General features: G+C 49.0%; 1 protein-coding gene across 1 annotated transcript in view; it reads right to left on the reverse strand.

Moving 5' to 3' along the window:
* Positions 1-15,568, reverse strand: part of PREX1 (phosphatidylinositol-3,4,5-trisphosphate-dependent Rac exchange factor 1) — a 189,232-nt gene that overhangs the window by 55,267 nt on the left and 118,397 nt on the right. The window contains exons 7-10 of the mRNA XM_006772500.2: positions 12,680-12,841; positions 8,533-8,666; positions 2,247-2,365; positions 459-608 (exon numbers count right to left, since the gene is read on the reverse strand). Coding sequence (XP_006772563.1) covers positions 459-608; positions 2,247-2,365; positions 8,533-8,666; positions 12,680-12,841 — 565 coding nt within the window. The remainder of the gene's footprint in view (positions 1-458; positions 609-2,246; positions 2,366-8,532; positions 8,667-12,679; positions 12,842-15,568) is intronic.

Raw genomic sequence — 15,568 nt, forward strand, 5'->3', positions numbered from 1 at the left:
TCAGAGGTGCCTGAGCCCAGAGATACATGACCACAGCAATAGGCAACTCTCAAGGACCCGCTTCCCCAACGCAGACTCGGTGACTCTCTAACACAACCCCAGGAGGAGGTTAGAGATCGTGGAGGAGGAAAGGCATGCCGACAGCATCTTTGCCGCCAAACCCCAAGGGTGAAAGATGTCACAAATCCAAGGATGACCAACCGTATCGACATGACCTTGGGCAAGTCCCTTCCATTGGGCCTCAGTTTCACCATCTACCTAGTGGGCTCACTCAGATGACCTCTGCTGATCTGAAATACCACCAAGGTGCAACACAGTCCCCGAGCTCGCTACCCCTTCCGAGTCCTGCTTCTAGTAGCTCTGACCTCCCTGCCCCTTCCCTAGGCACAGCCCTCACTCTGCAGAAGTGACAAGCCTCGGGGAAGCCCCCCAGAGCCACCATTCTCCAGAGAACTCACTCTCGCGTTGCTCCCGCTCTCGGATGATGGCATCCAGCCACTTCTGCTTCTCCTCCGCCGTCTTGGCCATGCAGACAAACCACTTGTTCTTGGCCGTGTTGTGGATCTTCCAGCCGTTGGTGACAGTGTAGCCATGGCTGTGATAATCCGCTGGCAAAGGCAGGAGGAAAAGGTGGGTGAGCAGACTCGGCCACACAACTCTGAACATTCCTGACCACACGCTTGTGAGTGAGCTGACAGGACAAGCCCTGCGGCTCCAGGGGCACGGGCAGGATCAGGATTTGAGAACTGAACTTTCCAGCCTTCTAATTCTCACTCCTTCTCCTGGCTATTCTCTGGCAGGCAGGGAAGATCTGCAGACCCTCAATGACAGGGGCTTCAAGATCTTGCCATCCAGGCACAAATGCAGGTGACTCAAAGGGAGATGCCAACCCAAAGCCCAGGAATGCATCCCTGCCTCCCTGCCCATTTCATTCTGGCCTTGGGCTACTCAGATCCCTGGTACAAGCCAGATAACACCGAATCGTAGGCCCTCACGTGCTGCTTGCTGGGTGGGGATTGGCAAGCCCCTGTGAAAACAGGCTGGTGTTATCCAGGGAAGTTGCTTCAGGGATTGCCTGTACCCTGAATCAGCGGAGGGGGCCACAGGGTTCAGGAGACTGCCAAAGGGGTCTGTGGCTCAAAGCCAGTTAGGAACCCCTGCCCTAGACAAGCTTAAGGGCACATACACCAAGAGATTTACACGAGAACGCTCACAGCATCACCGTTCATAATAGTCAACAGCGGAAACAACCTACATGTCCATCATCAAAGGGATGGATAAACTGGACTATTCACACAATGGAATATTACACAGCGATGGAAACCAACAAGCTAGAGAGAGCTACATGCAGAAACATGGATGGATCTCACCAACATGGGGTTGAGAGAAAAAAGCAAGATGCAAAAGATTGTATGGTGTTCATGACAACACAGTGTACACGTGATGTGCTGTGGAATTGTGCACCTGAAACATGTACAATTTTGTTAACCAGTATTACGCCAATAAATTCAATTTTAAAAATCCAATGGATCAAAACTTAAATTAAAAATTAAATATAAGTATATATATACAGAAATATATAACATCATTATATATATATATATAATATACTATTTTGTTGTTAATCCTCACCCAAGGTTATTTTTTCCATTGATTTTTAGAGAGAGTGGAAGGAAGGGAACGATTAGAGGGGAGGGAGAAGGAGAGAGAGAAAGAGAAAGAGAAACATGGATGTGAAAGAGACACATCGATTGGTTGCCTCCTACAGGTGCCCTGACCAGGGCCGGGGATTAAACCACAACCCAGGTACATGTCCTTGACCAGGAATGGAGCCCAAAACCCTTAGGTATGTGGGCTGGTGCTCTAACCACTGTACACACCAGCCTGGGCTATAATATAACCATTTAAGTAAGATTTTAAACAGAGAAATTGTGATTAAAATATTTAGTAATACTTAGGAGGTAAAAATATTTTTAAAAAGCAAGAAAATGACCATCACAGAATTTAGAAGTGGTTACTTCTGAGGGAAAGGAGGTGCTGTGAGGAGGAGGGGACTTCGAGGGGGCAGGCAGTGTTTACTTGTTAACTTGAATGGTGACTACCCAGGTATTCATTTCATGTGCACGAGTTTTAGGCATTTTGTGTAAGTAGGTTCCGGTTCAAATAAATGTTTAAAAACTGAGACAGACAGTGGGTCATGGAGCAGGAGGGACTGGGCTCAGGCAGGGCTTGGGGTTGGGGCCTACCTGTCCCGTCTTCCACGTTCTCCACCTCCATGACTTCAGTGTTGATTCGGCCCCTGAAGATGTAGAGGGAGCCGTTGATGGATTTGGTCCTCTTGGTGGATTTCTTGCTCCCGGTGACCCTGAAAGACAGTGGGAAGTCAGCATCCCCCATGCCCCACCTCAGGGCAGCGCCAGTGTCTTCAACAGAGCGGAGGGAGGAGCAGGCACAGGGAGAGCACGGGAACGGGAGGAGTGCTGCCCCCACCAGGAGCATGGGCTTTCGGCTGGTGGTTGTGTGACCTCCCCACTCCTACCCACAGTTTCCTCATCTGGGAAATGGGCTGCTAGCCTTCCTGACCTCACAGAGCTACTTTTCAGCTAAAAGTGGACTTCGACGAGAAACTAACAAGCAGCAATCGAAACCCATTCTTCTTGGCTAGAAAATGGGTCAAGGCTCTCAAAGTGTCTAACAAACAGGAACTTCCTGAAATAAGACCAGAGTGGAAGAGAGTAGGCAGTCCATCCATCCATCCATCATCTGCATCCACCTACCCACCATTCATTCATTCACTCAGGTGAATTCTACCGCTTGCGCATCTAGTCACTCAAAAAACATCTGACCAGCACTTCCTGTGGGAGAATACCAACCTAGGGCAGTCATGCACCCACACATTCAACAAGCACTAAGAGAACACCTCCTGGGTGCCAGGCACAATCTTCTAGGGGTTGGGGCTGCAGGAGTGAACAAAGCAATGTCTCTGGGAACTCAATCTTCCAATGCCAGGAGGGGCACAGACAGAGGCTAAGAAGTCACACTCCCATTGTGTCAGAAGTGCTCAACGTTGAGGTTAAAATAAAGCAGAGACCGAGCCCTCGGAGCTCGAAGGCCACTTTGTGGTCTCCACCAGGTGGGCGATGCTCACCGAGAGTCAGCTGTTTGTTCCCAAGCCAATTTGCCTGATGTGCACCTGCCACTGTAAGTGGGTAAACTACATATTACATAAGCTGAGGACACGGGCCTGTAGAGAGAGAATTCTCTCTCTGAAAATTAAGTTGAATGTTTCAGAAAGACGGGATAAAGGTGAGTTGCTTTTGTGTGAAGAGGATCCTTAACCCCCAAGAAGAGGCCTTGGCACTACATGAAAAGAATGTTTAACAAATGTGATGTTTGTGTTTTTAATTAAAATAAAACACTTAAGGTTTTAAAAGTAAGAAAGGTTGTAAAAAATAATAATAAAACAAAAGGATGGATAGGGAGGGTGAGGCTTGATTTTAACTGGGGCGGGGAAGAGGGCCAGGGAAGGCCTCACTGAAGAAGTGGCGCTGGACCGAAGGCCTAGGGAAGGTGAGGGAGGAAACTGGGAGGGTATCTGGGGAGGCACATTCCAGAGGGCACAGGCACCATGGCCTGCCATGTTGCAAGAACCAGCGAGGAGGCCAATATGGCTAGAGCTGGGTGGGTGAGGGGAGTGTGGGGAATGGGGTCAGAGTGGCCACACGGACCAGACCCTGCAGGATCCTGTGGGCAGTGGTGACATGGGCTTCTCCTGTGGCCTGAGATGGGAGCCAGGCAGGGTCTGACCAGAGTAACATGATCTTATTTAAGTTTTAAAGGACTCCCTCTGGTTGCCTATGGATAAGGACTAGGGATGGGCCAGTGGAAATCAGGAAGAACCAGGATAGGAGATGATTTGTGTGCACATATCTGTGTGTGTGTGTGTGTACATATTTTTATAAACTTTTTCTTAAAGTAATATCCATACAGGAAAAAAAATGCCCAAAGTAGTATATGGCTCAATTAACTTTTGCAAAGTGCTCCAACCAACTGAGCCACCCAGCCTGGGCCCAAGACCACATCTGGATTACTACAGCTTTACAGTAGCCTGGTGTCAGTAATACATGTCCTCCAGCTTGGTCCTTCTCCAAAACTGTCCGCTTTTGTGTTTCCATGTAAATTTACAATCGTTTACATACACACACACACACAACCTCCCTCCTGGAATTTCTGTGGTAATTACACCGAGGTTCTGGCCAGAATGCAAAGGACTTACTGATGAAGTGGGTGTGGGGATGAAGTTGATCAGAATCAAGGACACCTAAGATTCTGAGCTCCTGGGTAAGTGGTGGTGCCACTGACTGGGAAGGAGGAAACCAGAGGAGGAAAAGGCAGGGAGCAGGAGTTATGATGGAGATAAAGTGTCTTGTTTTAGGCACGGCTTAATTTGTGAGCCGTGTGGGAGACACCAAGTGAAGGTAAAGATTTACATTTCTTCTACTTTACAGACATGTGCCCAGCTAATTCTAACCACTTTACATGTCTTATTTGACTTAATCAATAAAAACAACCCTGTGAGACTTTTATGCCCATTTAACAGACAGGAAAACAGAGGCACAAAGAGCTGATATAACTTACCCAAGGTCACAGTGGGTAAGTGGCAGGCCTCTGGATCCTTAACCACTACCTGCTGCTGCCTTCTCTAAGATGCTAGGCAGAGAGTTGAGATATGAGACTTAGCTCTTCTGACTCTGTTTCCCTCTGAAGAATGGGGAGGTAGGCTTTAAAACATGCCCCTCCACTCTGACATCCAAGGAGCTTCCACTTTTGAATTAGACCAGAAACACTGAGTCAGAGACCTTCCCTGACCCACATCCCGGACGGGCGGTGCCCTGCGTGACCCAGGCAAAGACAAAACAGTCGGCAGACACCTAGCGACGTCAGGCATTTCCTGTGACCACATCACAGTCGGGCCAGTTGTTCCATCCACCACTGCCCAGTCCCTCTGGGACCTCTCACAGCCCAGTCCTCTGGCTCCCGATCCCGAGGCAGGAACCTGGCCACCTGCCAGGTCCTCTCGGGAGACAGATGTGCCTTCTCCCTCCACCAGCCAGGCTCACTCACAGAACTGAGAAGGAAATGGCCTTCAAAGAGCTCGTGGCGGCCAAAGGCCCACTGGGAGTCAGTAAGATCAGGACCAGCTGCTCTCACTTGGACAGGTACGACCACACCATGAAGAATGGGCCCGCACTGGGGTAGCTGAAGCTAACTCAGCAAACTCAGCCCAAGCTGGGAACAGGTCAGAGGCCGGAAGAAACATTGTGTTTTCTGGAAAAAGTTCCTGTTACAGACAGCCCAGGCCGGGCAGCGGGGAAGGCGGGGGTGGAAGCTGGCAATGGCCTTGGCACTGCCAAAGAAAGGCTCTCTGGATGGCCCCAGTGAGAACAGGCAGGAAGCAAGGAGGAAGGAGATGGGAACACGGATGGAGGGACAGGGGGACATGAAACAGACACAAATACACCTAACCCAGTGGACAGGCATAAAATATCAAGTGAGAAAACATGCTGACCCAGCCACCGCTAGATGGTGAAAGAGGGAAACTAAGACCTCTAAGGAGAAGGACCAAGCCCCAGAATAGGGAGGAAAGGGCAGAGGGGAAGGGGCCTGTGCGTGAAGCACCTACTATGTACCAGGTGCTAAGGGATGGCACTGAATAGGAACTCAACATGTGCAGAGGTACGTTAACAGTAGCAGTAAGAGCAGCTACCCCTTATTTTGCACACTTTCTATGTGCCAGGCATACTTAACACATTCATTCTTCACAAAGACTCTGGGGTAGCTGTTCACCCTATTTTACAGATGAGAAAACTGAGGCAAGGTCACAGATCTAGAGAAATCACTGGACAGGGTTTCAATTATAAGGAGCTGGGCTCTTAACCAAGCACCACTGTAAGAAGAGGTTTATCATCCCTATTTTACAGAAGAGAAAACAGGCTCAGAGAGGTCAGGCTGGAAGAGGAAGACAAGGAGAAGCCCACACATGTGCATGGAACGCCCATTATTCAACCTATGAAAAGGCTCCTGCCCACACCCTCAGGTGGCAGCAGAAACAGACAGGGAAAATGAGGCTCAGACCGTAAGTGACGTGCCCAGACCAGAAAGGGGCCGGAGGGAATGCTGACAGCAGGGCCCGGAGTGAACCGCCCTCAGCCTTCGCCCCAGGTGAAGTGCATGGGTGGATGCACTTCACTACAGAAGTGAAGCCTCTGGACAGTTACCCAAGACAAAGTAACAGGAAGCACAATTCAAAAAGGGTCACAATGAGACAGTCCTCTACCTGCTGAGCAAAAACCTAAAAGGCAGGAATCTCTCAGTCCACTATCCACGCATCCACCCATCCACGCATGCCCCCACCTATCTGTCTAATTTTCCCTTTCCAATCATCCAATCATCCATCCATCCATCCATCCATCTATCCACTCAGTCATCCAATTATCCATACCAAACTTCAACCACCATAGCAACTACCATCCATCCATCCATCAACAACACTTCTAACTGGTCATCTATCCACTATTCTCCAAACCTCCATCACCTACCCACCCTCCCATCCATTCATCAGCCTTTTGACTCAACAATATATATTAAGGCCCCAATTCATTATTCATTCAAACATACCTCTGCCAGCTCATCATGTTTTCATATCCATTTCTCCATCTACCCAAACATCCATACATTCCCCCAACTTCTATCCATCCCTCCATCCCACCACCTCCTGCACCTCCAACCATTCAACCACTCACTCCTTCACCTACTTACTCATCTATTCAGAAATCAATTCATACATCCATCCAATCTCTCCCTCCCTGCCTCCCTTTATACACCATTCATTCATCTCCCAAACCTCCAACTACCCATCTATGGCTCCTCATTTGCCCATACATCCCATCACTCACACCTGCATCTACCACTCATCCACCCATGCACTCACTCCTAGACTCTGCAGAGCGCAAGAAGTTCCAGTGAAAGATACAAAGATGGCAGTGGTCCTATCCTTTCCGTTGCAAAGCCTAAGAACAGAAGAGCCCTCTCCCCTCCAACCCTCTGTCTTGGATCTTAGAACCACAGGATGCTGGTGTCACAAGACATTTTCCAACTTCCTTGATTGTCTCAACCTACACAGTCCAATATGGAAGCCACAGTCTCATGTGGCTACTGAACACTTAAAGTGTGGCTAGTAGCCTGGCTGGTGTCGCTCAGTGGTGGATGACCATTGACCCATGAACCAAGAGGTCACCAGCTCAATTCCCATCAGGACACATGACCAGGTTGTGGGCTAATCCCCAGTAAAGGGCATGCAGGAGGCAGCCAATTGATCATGTTTCTCTCTCATGAATGTTTCTATTTTTATCCCTCTCCCTTCCTCTCTCTCTAAAAATCAAAAAAAATATATTTTTAAAATTTTTTTTCAATTTGACTACAAATTGAGATGTGTAATAAGTGTAGCATACAGGATGGGGCAAAAGTAAGTTTACAGTTGTTTGTATGGAAAATAATACAATAATTAATAAATAATAACACAAGAATAAACTGTTTCATGTACTCACAACTGTAAATCTAATTTTGCTCCAACCTGTACATTCCACACTTTAAAGATTCAGTGTAAAATTTTTAAAAGAATACAAAACATCTCTACAATAATTTTTTTTAATTTATTATGTTAAAATGATACTATTTGGTGATATATAATGGGATAAACAAAAATTTTTATTTAAATTCATCTCACTGGTTTCCTTTCACGTAATGTGGCTATCTATCTATATAAAAACTTCAGCAACTATCGCAACCGAACAGACGACGGAACAGGCTGCGTGGGGTGACAAGGCCAGCAGGGGGGTTAGTGAGGGCCAACCAAATGACCGAGCAGCAGGCTGTGTGGGGTGACCAGGCGGGCAGGGGTGTTAGTGAGGGGTTACCAAAGGCCAAGCAGCAGGCTGCGTGGGGCAACCAGGCTGGCTTGGGGGCGGCGGGGAGGGGTAGTTGGGGGCAACCAGGTCGGCGGGGCCGGGGGAGCAGTTGGGGGAAATCAGGCCCACAGGCAGAGGCAGTTAGGGGTGATCAGGCTCGCAGGCAGGTGAGTGATTTGGAGGCAGTGGTCCAGGATTGTGAGAGGGATGTCCAACAGCCAGTTTAGGCCCAATCCCCAGGATCGGGCCTAAACTGGCAGTCAGACATCCCCTGAGGGGCCCTGGATTGGAGAGGGTACAGGCTGGGCTGAGGGGACCACCACCACCCCCATGCATGAATTTCGTGCACCGGGCCTCTAGTTTTAAATAACCACATTAAGTTTTAAATAACCTATGTGGCTCAAACATTATATTTCTATGGACAGTGCTGATCTAGAACAAACCCCACAACTCAGAAGAGAAAAGGAGGTGCAGAGAGGGATGTTGTCACCATGAGAAACTGTCAGGGTTCAACCCAATCCCAGCCGCCTGGCCCACCTGGGCAGCCCTGCCCCTAGCAACTCACCTGGATTTCCGCTTGCAATAGACAAGGAGGTTGTCAAAGAGGAAGAAGGCCCTCTCCTGGATGTTGCCTGCGGAGATTTTTAACAAAGTGCCTTGCAGGAGGAGCTGGGTGCAGATGTCCGTGAGGTTGGACCCCTGCGAGAGTGACAAGGGGCACAGTGAATGAGCTGGCAAGTCCAGAACACTTGGGGATACCCTCTTCCCTCCCAGAGACAGAACCTACCACTGCCTCCCTCACCCCAAAATCTAAATGCACCACAATCTGTCAGCGGACAGGAAACCAATACAACGTGACCAATGGCTTCCATCTGCTGAGCGAGCCAGGACAATGCTGGGGCGGGCATACGGAGGTGACCATGCACAGACGTGGGACTTGGGGCTCAGGGAGATGAAAGGACTCACTCAGTCAGACAGCCCTGCTCAGCATCTAGTTTTGTTTTGTTTCGGGGGGCTTATTACCTACGCCTTCCTCCTAATTTATTTATGTCTTGACTTGTCATTCCATCTCCCCCACAAGAATGCCACTTGTTCAAGGTCATACAGCTAGTGAGTGAGCAAGCTGGGACCTGGACCCAGGCAGGTGGCCCCTCTGCCCTGTCCACTATCTCTGCTATCCTGGGCTGCCTCTTAGAAGGCAACCTCAAAGGTGTTTGTGTGCAATCACTGGCCAAGAGCAGGGGTCTCAGGAAGGAAGAGACCACGTGTTCCCAGGAGCACAGGCAGCCTAGGCAGGGTGGAAAGAAGACATCAGAACTTCTATTCATGGTTTCCTCTGTTCCCTCATGGGTGAGCAGTCGATGGGCTCTTAAACCAGGGCTCCCAGAGCCAGCAAGAGGAGTGTGCCCTGTTTCTCTCTGATACATTTCTTTTTATTACGACAGTCTGTGGGGCTTGCATCTGGAGTGTCCCCTGGGTCAGCCCACGCTGGGTGTGAGCTCTAGCCAAGCTGCATGATGCGTGTTCATCTAAAACATCTAAGAATGAAATCCTGCTCTGCTGCCACGGCTCCTCCTATTTGCGCTGAGCCAGGGAAGAAAGCGCTGTTCTGAGTGCTCTGCATGCCTCACTCCCTAATCCCCAGGTGACTCAAGGGGTACTTCCACTATCCAGACTTTCCAGAAGAGGACACTGAGGCAAAGGAATCCCTCCACACAGAGGAGGCTGGCTCGTCCACTCACTTCCACAGTATTGCAACACACTGCTGTTTCCTTGTGCTCAGCAAAATGGATTTATGGATTAACTTATCGGGTTTGAACTAAACCAGCCTCACAACTAAAAAGGACAAGTGGCTTACGAAGGATCAGGCCCCATAAAACCACAGATCAGATATCAAACTAATGCTGCAAGCCCAAGCACACAGCAAGAGCGTGGCCCGGAAAAGACTCCCCTCCTCCCAAAGCAAGTCCTTGTCAGCCATGTTCCGAGAGAGGCAACAACCACCTAATCAGATTGGCCACAGGTCAAGCAAAAGGATTAGAAACGATCAGGAAGAGTATCAGAAATAAGGACTGGCCATCGCTATCATTCACCGTGAACGACACCTTAACTCGTCATGTCCCCTGAGATTGTAACTACTGATGGCATAAAGCCAAGGCAAGTAGCCTCGCTGGTAAACATTATTTTTTCTAGCTAAAACATATTATTTCCACAAGTCACCTTGAGGATGGAACTATATTTAAAAACCATCCTACTGCACAGAAAACCTTTCACATTTCCCAAAGAACATTCATATTCCACACTTCACTTTATCCTCAAAATGACACCAGAAGATAACTTCAGGGATATTTTACTAAAATTAGACAAGTAGGGGGAAGTAAGACCAAGAAAGCAGGACAAACTAGCCTGAGGCAAGGAACTCTGCAGGTTATAGTGCTGACCTTCAAAACCAAGTCCCTGTGTCTCAGTTTCCTTATCTGTAAAATGGGAATAATAACACCTCCCTTCTAAAGTTGGAAATATATAACAGGTGCTCAGTAATTGCCTGCGATTCTTATTCTGGGTCACTTAATTTCCTACTGCAGTGATCAAAATAAGGGCCATGCTCAAACTGTAAATTTTTCTAGGACAAAGGGGGTCCCCAAAACCCTTAATTCCTATTTCCCTGGCCCTTACCAGAAGAAAGGCATCTGGAAATCACTTCTGCTCTGGCTGCCAAATTGCTTGTGCAATACCCTCTCCACAGGGGCCCATGTGAGAAATTTCTTTTCCAGCTGGTTTTCAGGAAATTATCGGTCTCCCAAAAGAACTGCGCTATGTCTTCCTTTTTTGACAATAAATATTCAGTAACTTATATGCCCTGTTCTTTTCACTTTGGCTGCCGGGAAGCTCAAAGTCCAAAGAGATAGGCGCTTAAATATGTCAACAATATTTGCTCCCTATGTGAGCACCTGTGTGTAAAGTGGCCATGTAACCCGCTTCCGGCCAATAAAATGAGAGGGAAGTTCCTCTGGGGCTTCTGGGAAAGGTTTTCCTCCCCGAGAGAGGAGTCCCTCCCACTACCTGAAGCTGCTGCCATCCTGGAACCATGAGAAGAAAGCCAACAGGATGACAAGAGACCAGATCAGAGCTCTGACATCAAGAGGCCGAAACAAGAGTCCTTGTGGAAACATCCTGACCGACACACTGATGATCAGGCGATTTTCAGTTGTAGGAAACAGAAACCAAGCTGTGCATTTTAGGCAGAAAGAAACGGGGGCTTCCCCAATCAATGAGGGCCTAGAAGGGGTAGGAATTTAGGCCGGGGCTCCCAGCAAACCGAGAACAAGGCCCCTCCACAGGCCACGGCCTCTGGCCTCCTGGGAAAAGGGGAAGTCAGGACAGCAACCGCCTGAGCTGATACTCCAGGAAAACGCCAACCTGACAGCTGGCCCTCAGCAGCCCCTGCCTCCACTGTCCGCTGCAAAGCCCTCCTGTCCTGCCACCAACAACAAAAAGGCCCCTGCCCTGCCTGCCGACATGGGAAGCTGGAGCCGGGCCCTCTGCGCATGCCACCACAGACAGTCAAACGCGACCGGGGCTGTGCTTTGCTGCAAGACAGCACAAGGTGGCCTCCATCCGGCTCCTGCCTTCCACATGTCAAGCAGCTGGATCTGCTCTTGACCAATCACATCCCAACCCCGAGCAACAAGGGGTCTGAGTTCTTTGTTCTCCAGATTCGGCCAGGCAGCAAGGCCGAGGGGAAGGAGGGTGGGGGACATGGCAAGCATAATCCAGATGAGGAAACTGAGGCAACGGAATCCCTCCACACAGAGGGGCCCACAATCCTCATATCTTCACTGAACACCGATCCCTCTCCTCTCTGCAGCCAAACCCTCCGCCCCTTAGCGATACAGAGTCACATGTGAGATTTCGCCACACAGGGAAAAGAAGTAGAAATCCCAAACACAGCAAGTGCCAGGAAACCCAAAGGCAGATGATTCAGAGGATAATCTGTGTCCACAGAGTCTTTGATCTTTTGCTCTTAATCTCCCCTTCCAGCTGTATTTACTCTGATATTGATTTTTTTTATTTATTCAGATTTTTCCATTTCCTTCTATGGGTTTGCAGGAAATCTCTAATAATCTAAGAAAGATGTTGAGGTTTAAACAAATAAATTACACACAGAAGACCTCAAGAAACCCATCCCCTAATAATGATGATGATAACAATATCAATACCTACCATGTATTGAGTGCTTACTATGTGCCAGGTATCGATGAGGAAACTGAAGTTCAGAGAAGTTAAGACACTGACCTAAAGTCACCCAGCAAGGAAGTATCAGAGCCAGAATCCTGTCCTGGAGTAGACCCCTGACCTTGGTATCAAAAAATCTAAGGTCTATGGGCACCAGGCAGTTAAGGCAACTTGTGAAGAGAATGATTGGGGAGTAATGAGGAGGGGATGGAGACTAAGGAAAACTGGAAGCTCTGGTGGCTATTACTGTGGAAAACGGGGGCCCAGTGTTACCATTTTTCAAGGGAAACTTGTTTTATACATTTTTATGTGGGCTTAATTGAAAAATAATTAAACAATTTCTTTATAAATATCATGTAGGCTGAACAAAATACACTATAGGCTGAATTTAGTGCCCAGGCCAAAGTCTGTTCCTGCAGCTGCACACTCCCTGTGCCCCTCGCCACCCCGAAGGGCCACTCCTGCCCCAAGCCCACCTCCCAGCCTTCGATGTGGGACTGCAGCTGCTCCAGAGCCTCCAGCTTCTCCATCTGCCTCTTGGTCTCATTGATGTTGGAGCACACCGTCTTCATGGCCTGCAGGGCGCTCTGGACCGCAGGGTGGTCTGGGTGCTTCCCGGGTGTCCTCTTGGCTAGCTCCTAGGGAAGAAGTGAGGGCGAGAATAAGAGACATCAACCCAGAGGGGATCAATCCTGGCTTCCAGGTCGCCCAGCCTCGGCCAAATACCAGCTCTGCTCTATGAAAACTTTGTGATCATATGTGGGGCTGGGAAACATCATTCATTCATTCATTCATTCATCCATTCAATAAATGTCCCTTGAGCACCTCCTCCATAGCAGGCAGTATTCTAAGATCTGGGGACACATTTGTTAATAAAACGAGAGAAAACTTCTTCACCTAGTGGATATTATGTTCTATACAAAAGATCAGATAAAATAAAGAAAAATCAAGCATATAATTCATTGCCAGGCAATGATCAATACTATGAGGACAAATCAGAATGAGGGGGCTAGAGAGTAGTAGGAAAAAAGGTGTTCTCTCACATAGGGAGGTCAGGAAGACCCCTGTGTGGAGGCGACATGTGACTAGAGACCGGAGAAGCAAGGGAGGGAGTCCTGCAAAAATCTGTGGGGGAAAATGTGCCTGGCAGAGGGAACAGCAAAGGCAAGGGGTCTGAAGTGGGAGCATATGTGGGTAACAAGTAAGAGTGAGGAGGAGGTGTGGCAGGAGTGGAGTAAATGAGAGAGAGGAGAGAGAGAAACAGGACAGGACAGGAGAGAAAGGTGGTCGCTGATATGGCCCTTGCCCAGCTGTTTTCTCATCTGTCAAATGGGTATAGATAATGCCTTGCCTTGCGGGGGGCTGGGTGAAGAAAAGGAATTAAGAAGTACAAACTGGTAATTACAAAACAGTCACAGGGATGCAACATGCTTCATAGTGAATACAGTCAATAGTATTGTAATAACTATGCACGGTGTCAGGTGGGTAGTAGACTTATCAGGGGGATCACCTCGTCAATTACATAAATGCCTAACCACTATCCTGTATACCTGAAACTAATATAAAATTACATCAAATGTCAACGCTAAATGAAAGTAAAACACCCCTTGCCTTCACAGGGACATGGCGGGGGGTGTATAGAGGCTGGTCAGAGCAGACCTTCAGCCCATGAACTTCCCCCACCACAAGCACAGGCAAGGACATTCTCAAGGTCAGGCCAGCCTTATCCAAGGGCTCCAGCCATCTCCTAGGTGTGATGAGAGAGGAACTGAGGGGGAAGGGACTAGCCAGGCCGGAAGCTATCTGGGAAGACTTTTCCAGCGAATCACTCCTCCAACCATGCCAGCAAACATGTTTCTTTAGTCATGTGATCTAGACACGACACTCCCCAAAACTAGGCTCTTTGAACACAAAACATCTGAGCAGGGGCAGACCTTGGGGAATACCTAGATACACTGAGGGCAGAGAAGGAAGGGGGTTTGGGGTTTGCCCTGGGCCACCCTGCAAAATGACAGCGCCAGCCCCTCCAGAGCCAGGCTGACGGCCTTGCCCCACATCCGCCTGTGAGCCCGTGTGGTTTCACAAGCAGGCCTGAGGTGAGCACTTCCTAGAAAAGAGGATGTCAGAGTACAGGAACCCGGTGTTTCTGAAAGGTCCCTCATGCCCACTCACTCCCCTCCAACCACGCTTTTACCAAAGGGAGCCGCTGGTACTGGCTGTGGGCAGCCCCGTCAGGCCTGAGGTGTGGGCACCGTCCACAGTGAGGCCCTGGGACAGAGGCCTCCAACTCCAGACCAGCATAAGAAGACAGATCCATGAAACCATAGGGTAAAAACAAAGCTGGATCTGTCGCTGGAAGAAGTGACAGTATCCATCACTCGCTCTGGGGTGGGGGTGGTGGAGGCCCAGAAGGAGACAAGGCGGTTGGGAAGCCATGCTGTCCTCTCCACAAAGAGAAAAAGGTGGCCGTGGGCGTGGAGGGTGTCACGCACGGGGGCCGGACCAACAGAGGACACCCACTTTCTGAAGACACTTCAGCCAGCTGCAGGCCCTGTCCAAGCCCAGGAGGCGGAACTGTCACCCCTACACAACTCTTCCCTGCACTTGCAGTTCTGGGGTCCCCTCAGGCTATATCTAGGGTGACAGCAGGACTCAAAGGAAGAGGCCTGACAAGACCCAATACCACTTAAAGAAAAAAAGAAAAGAAGAAGCAAAAAACATCTGGAAGTCCAAGAAAACCCAGAAGTGAAAAGCTGTCCAGCACAGCAAAGAAAACCTCCAGGCCTGCAAACTCTATGGAAATTTCATGCAAATACATTTCTGATTTAACAATTTCAGCCCCTGTTTCAAGGCTGGGAGAACTGTCACCCCACAGATTAAGAATTATTGGAGGAAAAGAAATAATGCACATGGGTCTCAAAAACTCCATCCTCCCACTGAGAGAGGGAAAGGGAAACTGTGGGCGAGGGCTCAGGACTGGGAGTCCCTGTTCTGGCTGCAACCAGGACATATGCGTGACCTTAGGTAAGTCATCCCCTTTCTGAGCCTAGGTCTCCTGGCTCTGCAGTGCAGGACTGGATCAAAGCCCGGGGCATAAACGAGGCCCTGCAGGCCAAATGCTGTTGCCAGCCTCTCTCAGCAGAGCAGAAGCTCTGGCCACTCTGGGCCTGTGTTTCCACTAACAATAACAATTGGCCTGACGGGCAGCTTCCCCCTTAGATGGGACAAGTGCTCTACAGCTGGCCACAGTTACCACCCCACTGAGTTCTATAGAATCTACTCACTTCTTGTACATGATGGTGGTGGCAATAGCTATAAATTCCAATACAGAAGAAGTAAAATAAAAAGGAATTAAAAAAAAAAAG

This window comes from Myotis davidii, unplaced genomic scaffold (assembly GCF_000327345.1).
Source record: "Myotis davidii unplaced genomic scaffold, ASM32734v1 scaffold526, whole genome shotgun sequence".
Classification (NCBI taxonomy): Eukaryota; Metazoa; Chordata; class Mammalia; order Chiroptera; family Vespertilionidae; genus Myotis; species Myotis davidii.